The sequence below is a fragment of the Periplaneta americana genome, chromosome 16 (genome assembly GCF_040183065.1).
Source record: "Periplaneta americana isolate PAMFEO1 chromosome 16, P.americana_PAMFEO1_priV1, whole genome shotgun sequence".
In the NCBI taxonomy this organism is placed as follows: domain Eukaryota; kingdom Metazoa; phylum Arthropoda; class Insecta; order Blattodea; family Blattidae; genus Periplaneta; species Periplaneta americana.
Window position 1 is genome coordinate 173,441,238 of NC_091132.1, and position 12,784 is coordinate 173,454,021.

Here is a 12,784-nt window from a genome sequence, read left to right on the forward strand (position 1 = left end):
TGAATAAATAAAATAAAAAATCGAGCAGTATTGTTACATTAAAATGTAAATTAACCTTAATGATCTATTAATGAGATTGAAACTTTGTATTTGCTGCTCGTTTTACGTAAACACTGGTATTATCTGGATCTGCTCCTGCATTAGAATAGATCATCTGTTTTGTATGTATCTGTTTGAGCTGTACTGTGTACTTATAAACACCTTCCTCCCCATCCATCAACGTTGCAAAAAGTCTAATATTGTAAACTTTAATTATTAGTTAAGTATTGCAATTAGAAAAAATCGTTAGGAAATTTTTTCTTCCTTACGACATGAATAGTCATCAGTTAAAATAATGGCACTTATACCCCTTACAACCTCTATAGCAAAATATGTCTCGATAATTGAAGCACGGCCATTTTGAATTGGCCAATCCTTTGTGACTCTCGATCTCCAGAAATCAAACGACATGAGTTGGAGTATAATTGTACACACCTTCTATGTGATTTAACTGTGATATAATTAAGCACTTACATTTCAGAATCCAATGTTTCGGGTGCAAAATTATACTTGCAAACACGTAAAAGTCCACACCTGTGGAGTAACGGTCAGCGCGTCTGGCTGCGAAACCAGGTGGCCCGGGTACGAATCCCGGTCGGGGCAAGTTACCTGGTTGAGGTTTTTTCCGGGGTTTTCCCTCAACCCAATACGAGCGAATGCTGGGTAACTTTCGGTGCTGGACCCCGGACTCATTTCACCGGCATTAATACCTTCATCTCATTCAGACGCTAAATAACCTAGATGTTGATACAGCGTCGTAAAATAACCCAAAAAATAAAATAAATAAAGATACTATGTAATGCACACGAAAAACACAAAGTGGGTAATAATAGAAGAGACACCGATATACAGTTGTGTCCAAAGACGAAATCTAAATTTTATGTACTCTGTTAAACCATGATAACCTTCTCCGAGTTAATACGGTTAATGTAACAAATTAGAATTATAATGTACAGTATTTTATGCTCGACCATGCCGAAATATAGTAATTATACACCTGCTAGTAGCCCTTTATTGCACCTCATTGAAGTACACCTATTCATTATAATTCAGTTGTTCAGCCAATGAGAAATCACCATTGCACCATTATGACACCGCAAGTATCGATTATTCTCGGATATGCAATCGAAAGGCAATTAGCGAAAAGTCACGGAGGCTGGAAATCCAATACTGTCACAGAAGGTTATGTTCTGTTACTATAATAATTAGCGTTAATTCTAAATAATATTCAAATAATTCAATTTGTCATCTCGTTTTTCAGTTCTGAATCAATTTCCAGGTTATTTCAAGCCTAATGTTCATGTTATTCTCTAGATTATTTCAAGGTCAATGACATTCGTATTTCGGAAAAAATCAATACTTTCGCGTCTGCGCACACCTCACAATTCAGGTCCGTTCCTCTCCTCACTTACATAACCATAACATGAATACTTCTGAATAATTTCAAGTTAGAAATATGGTCGAGGATAAAAAATCGTATGAAACTTGCCTATAATGGTCATTAAGACTCTCGTATGAAAATTATGAAACTCGCTTGCGCTCGTTTCATAAACAAACATACTCGCGTCTTAATTACTACCATTATAGGCTCGTTGCATAATGTACTAGAGCTGATACGGTTTATGCAATGTCATTCTGAATCAGTGCACCAAATCACCTCAATAGCTTGTGTAGAAACCAAGACACCAACAAAAACGTTTATTCGTCAATGTTATCTGAAATTGTAATACTATGGAACTGGAAATGTAGTAACTGTACTTTTGATATTATAAAGTTGCACTTTTATAAACACTTTACAAATGAAAGGTGACTACTCATACGAAATCGAGTGTTTTTTTCCTTCGCTAGTGTAATGGCTGTTACCTATTAAAAAAAATGTACAAAATTTTTCATTGAAATTCAAATTTGTATAAATGCTTAAACTCACCTGAAAGAGAGCAACAGATTGTGTGTTGTGTGTGTGTAATATAATCGTTGTTAAATATTGATCTGAAGTCCACACCTGTGGAGTAACGGTCAGCGCGTCTGGCCCGGGTTCGAATCCCGGTCGGGGCAAGTTACCTGGTGGAGGTTTTTTCCGGGGTTTTCCCTCAACCCAATACGAGCAAATGCTAGGTAACTTTGGGTGCTGGACCCCGGACTCATTTCACCGGCATTATCACCTTCATATCATTCAGACGCTAAATAACCTAGATGTTGATACAGCGTCGTAAAATAACCCAATAAAATTAAAAAAAATGATCTGACCATATTTATTTTATAATTGTGAAGACATCAATTTTTGTATTCTTTTCAGCAATCTGGTTAACGTTGAGAAGATTATGGTGCAAGAATTTGCTGTTATTGATAGTGAAGAAGACAAATTGATGCAGTGTGGGAGCCATATTCCAGTCCCTTCGTACGTTAGTGACGTCAGACGTAATTATTCTATCAAGTGTAATATATGCAGCGAGGTTTTTGAAACACCGCAATCACTGGAACTTCATCTTCATACACACAAAACAAAAAAGTCATTCAGCTGTGATGACTGTGGAAAGCGTTTCTCTTCATCGTCAAATTTAAACTCGCATGCCGTCATTCATTTTGGTGGTAATCCAATTAAATGTGAGTTGTGTGGAAAATCATTCTCACACTTGGTAAATTTAAAAAGACATTTACGAATACATACAGGCGAAAGGCCATTCAAATGCGAGTTGTGTAAAAAGTCTTACGTAAGATCTGAAGAATTAAAAGCTCATGCACGGGTACATAGTGGCGAAAGGCCATTCAAATGTGGATCGTGTGACAAGACTTTCTCACATACGAGAAATTTAAACAAACATGTACGCTTACATACCAGCGAAAGGGCGTTCAAATGCGATTTGTGTAGCAAGTCTTTCATAAGGTCTGATTATTTAAAGGCCCACGAACGCATTCATACTGGCGAAAGGCGATTCGAATGTGACTTATGTAGAATGTCTTTCTTAAGACCTGCCGATTTAAAACAGCATGCACGCACACATAGCGGCGAAAGGCCATTCAAGTGTGATTTGTGTGGAAAGTTTTATTCAAAATTGGCAAATTTAAAAAGACATGCACGCATACATACTAACGAATGTGTGGAAAGCCTTCCTCTTGATTTGAAGATTTAGAGAAACGTGCACCCATACGTTGTGGCGAAGACCCATTGCAATGCGAGTTGTGTGGAAAGTGTTTTTAACAATTGGGTTATTTAAAGCACACACAAGCGAAATGCCATTCAGATACGTACAGTGTGGGAAGTTTTTTGTGCGAGATCGTGCGTATTTGCTTGGTTTCCGCACAAAACCAATTCGCGGAAAGTCTAAAATTCCATATTCAGTATTCCCAACCGAACACACACAACAATTTCCCTCTTCTTACCGCTTAAGTGACATATTGATTTTACTGCTCTAGATTTTTAACATATTACTTTTAGAGACGTTCAATATAGTAATAATTATCAATTGGACACTTACCACTGCAATTTCACTTAAATTACACTGTTAATTATTGTTTTTAAATATTTGCCAAAAATTAAATAAACTCTACAACTCCACTAACGTTACTGCATTCGTGATGCAAGTAACATTAAGGAAGCCGTGAAAAAATCAACAAGATTCCAGACTCGTTGTAGAGTGGGGAAAAAAAAAAGACGTATTTCACGGCCTGCTGGAGTATAGTAAACACAGAAAACATTTTAAAGCAACAATGTTGAAGATAGTTGCCGACATTGAACAGAAACCAAGATGGAGATTTCATTGCAACTAATTAGAAATTCCTCTTTCAGGTATGTAAACGATCTTCGCACAAATAATGTACGATACACGAGCGGTATGTTTTCTTTCAATTCTCGGAAATTAAAAAAGCTCAACTACGTTTCGCTTTTTTCAAACTTTGCCTCGTACATGAAAATTTCAACATACCGCCCTTGTAACGCATATTACAATTTTTTTTAGTTGTAAGTTTAAACTTACATTCACGCATACACACAAGCGAAACGCCAATGAAATGAGAAATATGTAGAAAGTCTTTCTCAAGTTTTGATCGTTTAAAGAGACATTCATGTATACATGCTGTCGTAAGGTTAATGTAATGAGAGTTGTGTAGAAAGCCTTTCTCAAGATCTCTATTTTATTAATAAAACTGGACGCATACATACAAGCGAAAGGTCACATTAAAGTGCAAGCGAACTGAAATTTAATCACATGCACGCTTATATTGTGAAACATCAATTTAAATGCGAGGTGTGTGGAACGTCTTTCTCATAGTCGGGAAAGTCATGCACGCTTACACATATGCGGAACGTAATTCAAAAACGATGTTTGTGGCAAGTGAATCTCACGCTCCTCAGAGCTAATTATCCTCCTGGCTAAAACTCTTCTGTGGTGAAATTTTTTCAGCATTGAGTAATAGTCCTGTGATAAAAATTGTTTTGCATACCTCTGAGATAATATCCTGACTTCTGTTCCCTCTGCTCGTGCAACTTCAGAGTCAGGAAGTGCCCAGACCTTCGACAATATTTTGCAACTGTAGAGCATTCCAGACATTGGAATAAGCTCTTGCCGTGGTTTTCGCCCAGTACAGACTGCCGTAAATGTGGCTCAATACCCTGAAAACGGAATCTATAGAATGCGGCACATGTTTGTAACATAATTTATGGTAAGACAGGCCATAATAATTGCTCCAATTTCTGAAATAATAATACCGTGTACTATATATATGTTTGTATACTTGAGTTTCGTAATTACACATTATGCGTTCCTTATATCTCTGTAAACTTACGAACAGATGCATTATAGGACCCACCCCGAGTATTCCATAGTATCGATTATATATTGTATATTATCGATTATTATAACAAGTATGTCACCTTAACAAAACTAAATACATAGTACTATAAACATGTATACTTTAATAACACCAACAACAATTAAATTAAGCTCATATTAGTGACCTTTTTTATACAATATATTAAATTTTATTCAAACTAAAGTCAAAGAAACAAACCCAAGCTAAACTTTAAACACAGTAACATTAAACTTTCAAACAATACAACATTGGTATTAATACAACAATAAAATTAAGTTCTTATTAGTCATCTTTATGATATATTACAAAATACTAATTCCACTCCATTTATACTGCATTTTTGGTCCAGGGAAATACAAGTCTTTCACAAAAACACGTTTTTACTAGTATTTTCCCTGGACCAAAGAATTAAAAACAAAATATGTGTAAAATTAGCATTTTTACAATGGACCTCACTGGAGATGTTCCGTTTCATCTTCTCTGTTATCCGAGCGATTTCACAAAGTGCTACGATACGGCATTCCTGTGTCTATCATTTAATACCTTGTAATTTCCAATGACATCTCCACAGGAGTTCATCTCGTTTACTTTTAAATTCTTCAGTTTCATCCCAGGATTATATGTTTCGCAAAACATTTCACTTCTAAGTAAACCACATTCACATAAAAAAATCATAAACATAGTGTACATGTCTTTATTCATAAATCAAGCAACTAAAAAGTTTACAACTTATTTATAATTCCATAATTTTTCATTTCGATGGCTACATTTTGAATCAAGAGGGAGAATTCAATCCACGTCTTTTTTATATTTAACTATAGCATTCGAAATTGCCGCCATGATTATGATCAGGCTTCGAGACTTTGGACCCGATACAATAAGTTTACTGTGCATGCACTATAGGTTGTTGGCTCGATGCAGGTAAATAGAAATCTGTTGAGGTAACAACGTTGCTATTTAGAGTAGAGTACAGTAGTATGGGGAAACACACATATGTACATTCTGAAAGTAAATATACATTACACAATGATAAGAATGTGAAAAGCATTTATTCTCCTGACTTTTATAAGCATTTGTGTTTAATTATACACGGTGTTAATGGTGGAAATAAGCATGTAGCAATTTTAATTTTTTCATTTATCCTATTCGTCGTCTTTAGGAAGTGCAGTTACAGTACCGAATTGCAATGTACCTACTACAAGATACATTCTCAGTGTCTCAAACGTAAATCTTTTTCGGTTATCTGCCAAAGTTTGTACTATAGAAAGCTGCGCTCTACTTCGCATGACGTGATAGGAGCAAAACGAAAAACATAAAATCATAGCAGTCTCCAAGAGGCAGTCCTGTTTTTCTCGGGTGACTCTATGTCCACTCATTTGCTGTTTATGTTACACAATGTTCCATATCCGTTATTTTTACATAAAATTGATTTCCACTTCTGTTTTACACGTTTAGTAACCGGTGTACTTGATGTCTCATTAATTCTCTGCATCATTATCTAAATTAATTTGAAGACTTCCGGCATCTCTTGCTCTGACTTTTCTAACCGTGTAATAGTTTCAGACACAGTTTGTATTAAAACCAAATTATTCGTCAGAACCTTCAAATGCAGAGCGTTTTCCTTTGCGTATTTGTTGGCATTCATTCTACAGTACCCCCACCCACTGTACGCTTTACCACTATACTCAGTACGCCGTTATGCGGATTTCCCACTGAACTGCTCTATTGGGTCCGAAGTCTCGAAGCCTGATAATGATCAAACTAATTTACAAGAATATTGATTGGTTGGCAACATAAAGAAAACAATATATATCGAGCATTTAATTGATCGAAACAGTACTTTCGTTGACCTTTTTTCGTGACTTTGCATATATTTATATTTAGGGTGGGTCCTATAATGCATCTGTTCCTAAACTTAAAAATGAAGTGAATTAAATAAGCACAATATACTGAACACTTGCCCTTTCACGAAACATGTTGACGTCCATTAATATTGCTATGTAATGATATTATAATTCTGCAGGTAACATAATTGATTTGAATAACGTTGTTACATATCTCATTCTCTTCCGCATTTAAAAATAAGAACAAAAAACAAATGTCACACTTATTCTCTTATATCTCACTCTAGCCCCGTAAATAGTGTATGTTAGAGATAACTTTTATTAAAGCGAGTGATATTGCTGAGGATGTCAAGCACTAGTCCCAAGTTTCTGAGGAGATTAGAGACAAAGTCATGTTATATGCACACGATATCTCAGAAACAATTAGACGATTATGTCTTCTAATTTAAGGAATTGTAAGTTGTTGAAGTCTTGGGACAATTACGATTCGAAAACACTTACAGTATATACACACATTAGTAAATTATTAAATTTTTTGTTTAAATTTTTAAATCACATAAACTGTTGGATATTGATAGTTTACTCTACATTCAAATGGGAAAATTTACTACGTCTCTACACATAAACGTATAAGGATTTGAGATCTATATATGTGAGTAATTTTTTCATGGCATAATCTATATTATTGCAATATGTAGAGTCTCTGGACGCACATCACCAAGCCAAAGATACTGACAATATATGATAAATATTTATGTGAATCGTCTGTAAATATATGTCATAAGGTAGTTGGATTCCAACTAATTAACCAAATTCCTTGGGTGTTCAGATGTACGCATCCTTATCTCTGATCCAAATTCGCTAAATTTGGATCCCCCTCTGAAATTAATACAGCAGACAAGTTGACAAAATTTTCACGACCGAATAATAGCAGGCATTTCCCACATTTATTCTTCATTTTAATTTCTTTTCGAGTGTCATCTATAATTGAGGAACGTTTTTGCTAAAACCAATAGAAGCAAAATTTTGCGAAAATGAGCTATATATCACAATCATATGATGTTTAGCTTCTGTATCATCCTATGTAGTCAGATTTTGCATAACTAGGTCCATACCGTGCGTAGAGGATGATTAGAAATATCTCCTTCCCTCAACATAAACTGTGTATACAATAAAACTCGTCTTCTGAGAAAAATAGTTTTGTGTATATCTATCGAGTTTAGCAAAAACGCTCCTCAATTGTTTCTTTTCCTACGAGGTATTTGAAATTCTCCACCTCTTCAAACAATAAATTTTCATTTTTTACATTTACATCTTTTACTATGCTTTTCGCGACACGTAATCCACAATTGTGTAAAATGTGTCAGCAGATAAGCGAACAGATCTAGTGCTGTCCTTAGACTTAATTCATAGCCGTCACCGAAGAGGTTATGTTAACATGTAAAATTCTCTTCGCATTAAAATAACACAGTTTTATAATTAATATTTCTGTAACATATTATGCAACAAGAAGTAAAGGGAACTTATGGACACATTACACTAAATAAAACTTGGCTATGATACGCAATAAAGCTATTATATAATAATTCACTGAGCTCCATACACTGAAATAGAAAACCCGAACATATTTTACGGCCTGGTCTAGATCGAAAAGGCATTGACTGGACCGTATTTCGCATTGTTGTGAACAGTTGTGTGAACTGTGAAATGTTCGTTATCAGTTGTAATAACTGTAAATGGCTAAAATCAATAATTTGAATAATAATAATAATAATAATAATAATAATAATAATATTAATAATAATAATATGGGACAAAGAGACGTTTGTAGTACTATAAACTGTAAGAAAAAATAGGTTAGAGTTAGAGATCCAGGGAGGTGATTTTATAAAGTAAAATATATACTTTATAAAAATAATATATCAACCCTTCGTATTTCATATTTCAGTAGTGAAAGAAAGGTGTTAATTTTATCAAAAGAACACGATATCGAAAGTACAATATATTTTATCGTCTGCTAAGGAAAGGCTCTGTTATCCTGGTGGTTAGCAATTATCTATGGATGCATATTAGTAAGTATTGAGCTTCGTGACTGTATATAGTAAACTGTGGTCATACTGTCTCCGAGAAAAGAGTTCGTACCTCTATCACCGATATGCTTTGACTATACATAAGAAAGCTAGGGACTATATTTTCAAAACGTATTACATGTTATTCTTGCTAACCTTGCGATATGAGGGACGCATCTTTTTGTTGGACCTGAGAGCTTACTCCTTCACAGAGAGTTTCGTTTCATTCTGAACAAAAGAGCAAAGATAATCTGGAAAACTAGTAGATAATACGAAGTCATATTGCTTTAAAAAATCAGGGCATTTCTGAGATGGCTAAAGCTATTAAGAATGGAATTTGCAGAATGGAAAATTAATCCTAATGTTTACTTAGTATAGAAATGGTATAAAGTTCAAATGTAAGACTATTTTCTTCATCATTCATAAGTAAACTATTCATGAAGCTCTGTATAGCATTCACGCGAATATTCTGCATAGTAAATAATCTTCCGTTTTCAAATAGCACCGAATTTACAGATATCAATGGAGAAATATGTTGAAGTGAGGTGCAACCGGACATTGCATGTCCTATGTATTATGCTCTGGTATTAATCGACACTAGTGAGTGAAATAACCTTGGAATGCATTTGTAATTGGCCGGAGTTGCCAGTATTATGCATATAGTTCACAACTGTGTAGTAAACTTAATGGTTATCATGGCTGATCATGAAACCAGTGCATCCTGCGTCAAGTCTAGATTGGTGCAGGTTACAAGATAGAGCATTTTTCGGGGATTTTCCCTCAACTCGATAAGATCAAATCCTGTGTAATTTTCGGCGCTGGACCCGGGACTCATTTGACTGGAGTGTGACCTACATTTCACTCAGAAGGTAGCTAAACGTCATAGTTGACAAAGCGTAGTAAAATAAATCAATAAAAATGTAGGCTAATGTTGCAAAATATTATAAAGAATTTTGAAACTGTTTGGGTCCAGTGGAAGCGCTTGTCTGTCAAAAGGTTAGCAAGTCTTGCAACTGCAGCAGAAAATTTAACCTCCAATACCATCGACGTGTATTATTGAAGTTTGTTAAGTGTAGATTTATGAACGCTTCATTTTATCTCTTACGCAATAAATCATTCCTTCTTATTCCGAATTGCACTAGCACGAAGGACTGAATAAATCTAAAACTACCGAGAAACTGAAGTGTGACGTCATAATTTTCAATTTGCATCTGTTTCTGAATCTCGTCACTATCTGGTTATTCCAGCGTCACGGCCCTTTTGATGCTAGAGATTAGTTAGTTGTTGCTTATGCCTTTTACGGGAATAAAGTTTTTGTTCAGAGTCTGTTAGAAGTTTGTTTTAACGGAAATGTTAAAATGTTGAAGAGATACGTTACAGTTTTTTACATTTGAGACTTATTAAAAAGTTGTAAGTGTATAATTATATTCTGGGATAACGTAGACTATAGCCTTGAATAATTTATGTTATTTTGAAGCTTTCGTACACTACTTTTAACACTTAATTACAAATGATTGATAAATTGGCAACTTACGATTGTTAATTATATAAGCTCTGATGGTGGTGTACAGTATACACCGAAACAGCTGTAAGCCACATGTTGCTTATATAATTAACACGGCATAGCTGCAATATTAAGTGTAAAAAACATGTGTTACTGAATTTTTATAAAGAAAAGCATTTTTTGGTTATTGGTATGACAGATTGTTTACATTTGCTTGATTTACCTGAAAATAAGTTTGAATATACGCGACTCTACCCAACCACCACTGGAACATTAACTAGACACAACAAAGTCTGTCCTCAAAATCCACCATGTGGATATAGCTTCACTTGGTAAATACAGGACTGCCAAGTTGCACTGTTTCAACCATATTAGAAATTAAGTGCACAATGGTAGGTTTGATGTATGTTTCTCACTAAATAATGAAAATAGATTCACTTTCAGTGCTAAATTACTAAACTAGACACAATGTAGCCTACTTTTAAATAAGATATGATACATAGATCAAACCAACCAAAATTTTATTTTTGTGCACGAATGTCCTATACGGTATTCCATGGATTGACCCATAAGCTAAATTAACATGAATTATATGTAAAAGATAAAGAACGAGAGAGAGGGAAAAATGTAGGCTGAATGAGGGGAAGGAAGATAAAAGGAAGAAGCGATTCAAAATTTGATTGTAACTTCTTACGAAAAAGTAATTATCACGCACATCCTAATGTGAGTATAAAAGTGGCAAATTTTACGTAACGGTGTATTATGGTTAATTAGCTATAAATGTATAAATATGATCTCCCTGATGCCCGAGAAAGTAGGTCTGCAGTGTGGTACTCACGGTTATATTTTGCTGGTCAACGTGATCATTATGTCCATAAGAAAAAGATGAAATCCGCATATATATATCCTATGTAAGAGTCTGTTTTCGCTACTATGTTTTTGAAAAGTTCTGTATTATTATAGTAGTAATATTTTCAGCTTAACTAGCGCTGAGATAGTTCCCTTGGTACTCGCTTATACATCTTCCATATGATACCAGTCTGTGACAGGTTAGGTTTTCTTAATTTAGGCTTTTGTTAAACATTGCATATACGATCGAGGTCATCTCGACAAAATATCCCTTACATTATTCAACGATTTTCACAACCAAAATCACCGTAACTATCTCAGCGCTAGTTTCATCCAGAATGTAAATACCGAATCTTTACCATTGACGTTCAGATCATTGCTTATGCCAGGCATGCTAGAAATCAGACTCTAAATGTGCAGTTACGTGCGCGGATCGCCGGTCTGTGCAGACTGCATCATTCAAGGGTTGCTCTTACCAGTTCTTAGCTGGAGGGGTGTACAATACAATAATCTATTCTGCGCTTCTAGGGTTGGATTAAATAGGCATTTGTACATTATAAACACACTTAGCAGAAGGGAAATAAACACGGTTATTATCAGTGTCTATACTTGGCAATTGCAATACAAAAAACTTTAGGCTTACTCAGTTATACTTCACAAAGTAGTGGTTTGTAAAGCATAATTTATTAATATGATTTTATATAGTATTAGAAGAAAAAAAATATTGCAGTAATTTCGAAACAACAAAAAACGAACAAGTATTTCATTTTACGTAGTAGGTACTAATTATTATAAAGTAATAGACCCTACTCTTACATTGTTCGTCAAGCATTATTATTTATTGGGACCATTGGTACACAAATGTTGAAGAAAATATTACACTCCCATTTAATTACATGCAGTAGGACGTTGTGAAGTTTTTACACTGAAATCATTTCCTTGCTGTATGTCAATATAAATTAAAAGTAATATTAATAAATACTACAAATTAAGCTTAGAATTTAAATTCACGTATAGTATATTTGGATAACGTTGAGAGCAAGTATCGACAAGTTGGGATCGTTACTGAAAGAAATTAAAAGCGTAGTTCACAAGCTCTGGAGTGACGATATTCTATTTATGTCAGGTTTAAAGATTTATTAATGTAAGTATAGTAGCATAATATAGTAACGCGAGATGGAAAATTTGCCATTATATATTTTTGCACAAAATTTTTCCGCCTTGCAAATAGTTGCTTTCTTCGCTCCTTACAACCTCAAGAGCCTCACATGTATTCCTCCCTATATATTCTTATCACTTACCAGCTTATGAAATAAAAGTCGTAAGTCGTCTAACTTTTGATGGCTGTATTAGTACAGACTCTAAAACAGCGCTATTGCCAAGTTCGTTTTGTTGCGAGAATACTGATTAAGAAATAAGCGCTGGCAATATATTTTGAGAAATATACTAATCTGATCTAAACTGTCACGAGACTATTACCTCTACATGGGCGGGTGAAAGCCTTTCATTTAAAATAATTATTGTTCGCTGAGGAAAACATTATAACAATTATTATGTTACATGATTCGTAATTTCTCTTTTTCGTTATCTGTGAACTCCTCACTTTATTTATCATGACTCATTCACGGACACAGCGAAATCAGCACCCATACTGAAACATAGCCCTGTCA

The 12,784-nt window shown here is 34.6% G+C and overlaps 1 protein-coding gene across 3 annotated transcripts in view; it reads left to right on the forward strand.

The window, feature by feature from the left end:
• The window catches only part of LOC138691958 (zinc finger protein 664-like), a 37,740-nt gene that overhangs the window by 19,658 nt on the left and 5,298 nt on the right, over positions 1-12,784 (forward strand). For all 3 annotated transcript variants that reach the window (XM_069814637.1, XM_069814636.1, XM_069814635.1), the window contains exon 5: positions 2,336-3,826. In XM_069814637.1, coding sequence (XP_069670738.1) covers positions 2,336-3,170 — 835 coding nt within the window. In that variant the 3' untranslated portion in view covers positions 3,171-3,826. The remainder of the gene's footprint in view (positions 1-2,335; positions 3,827-12,784) is intronic.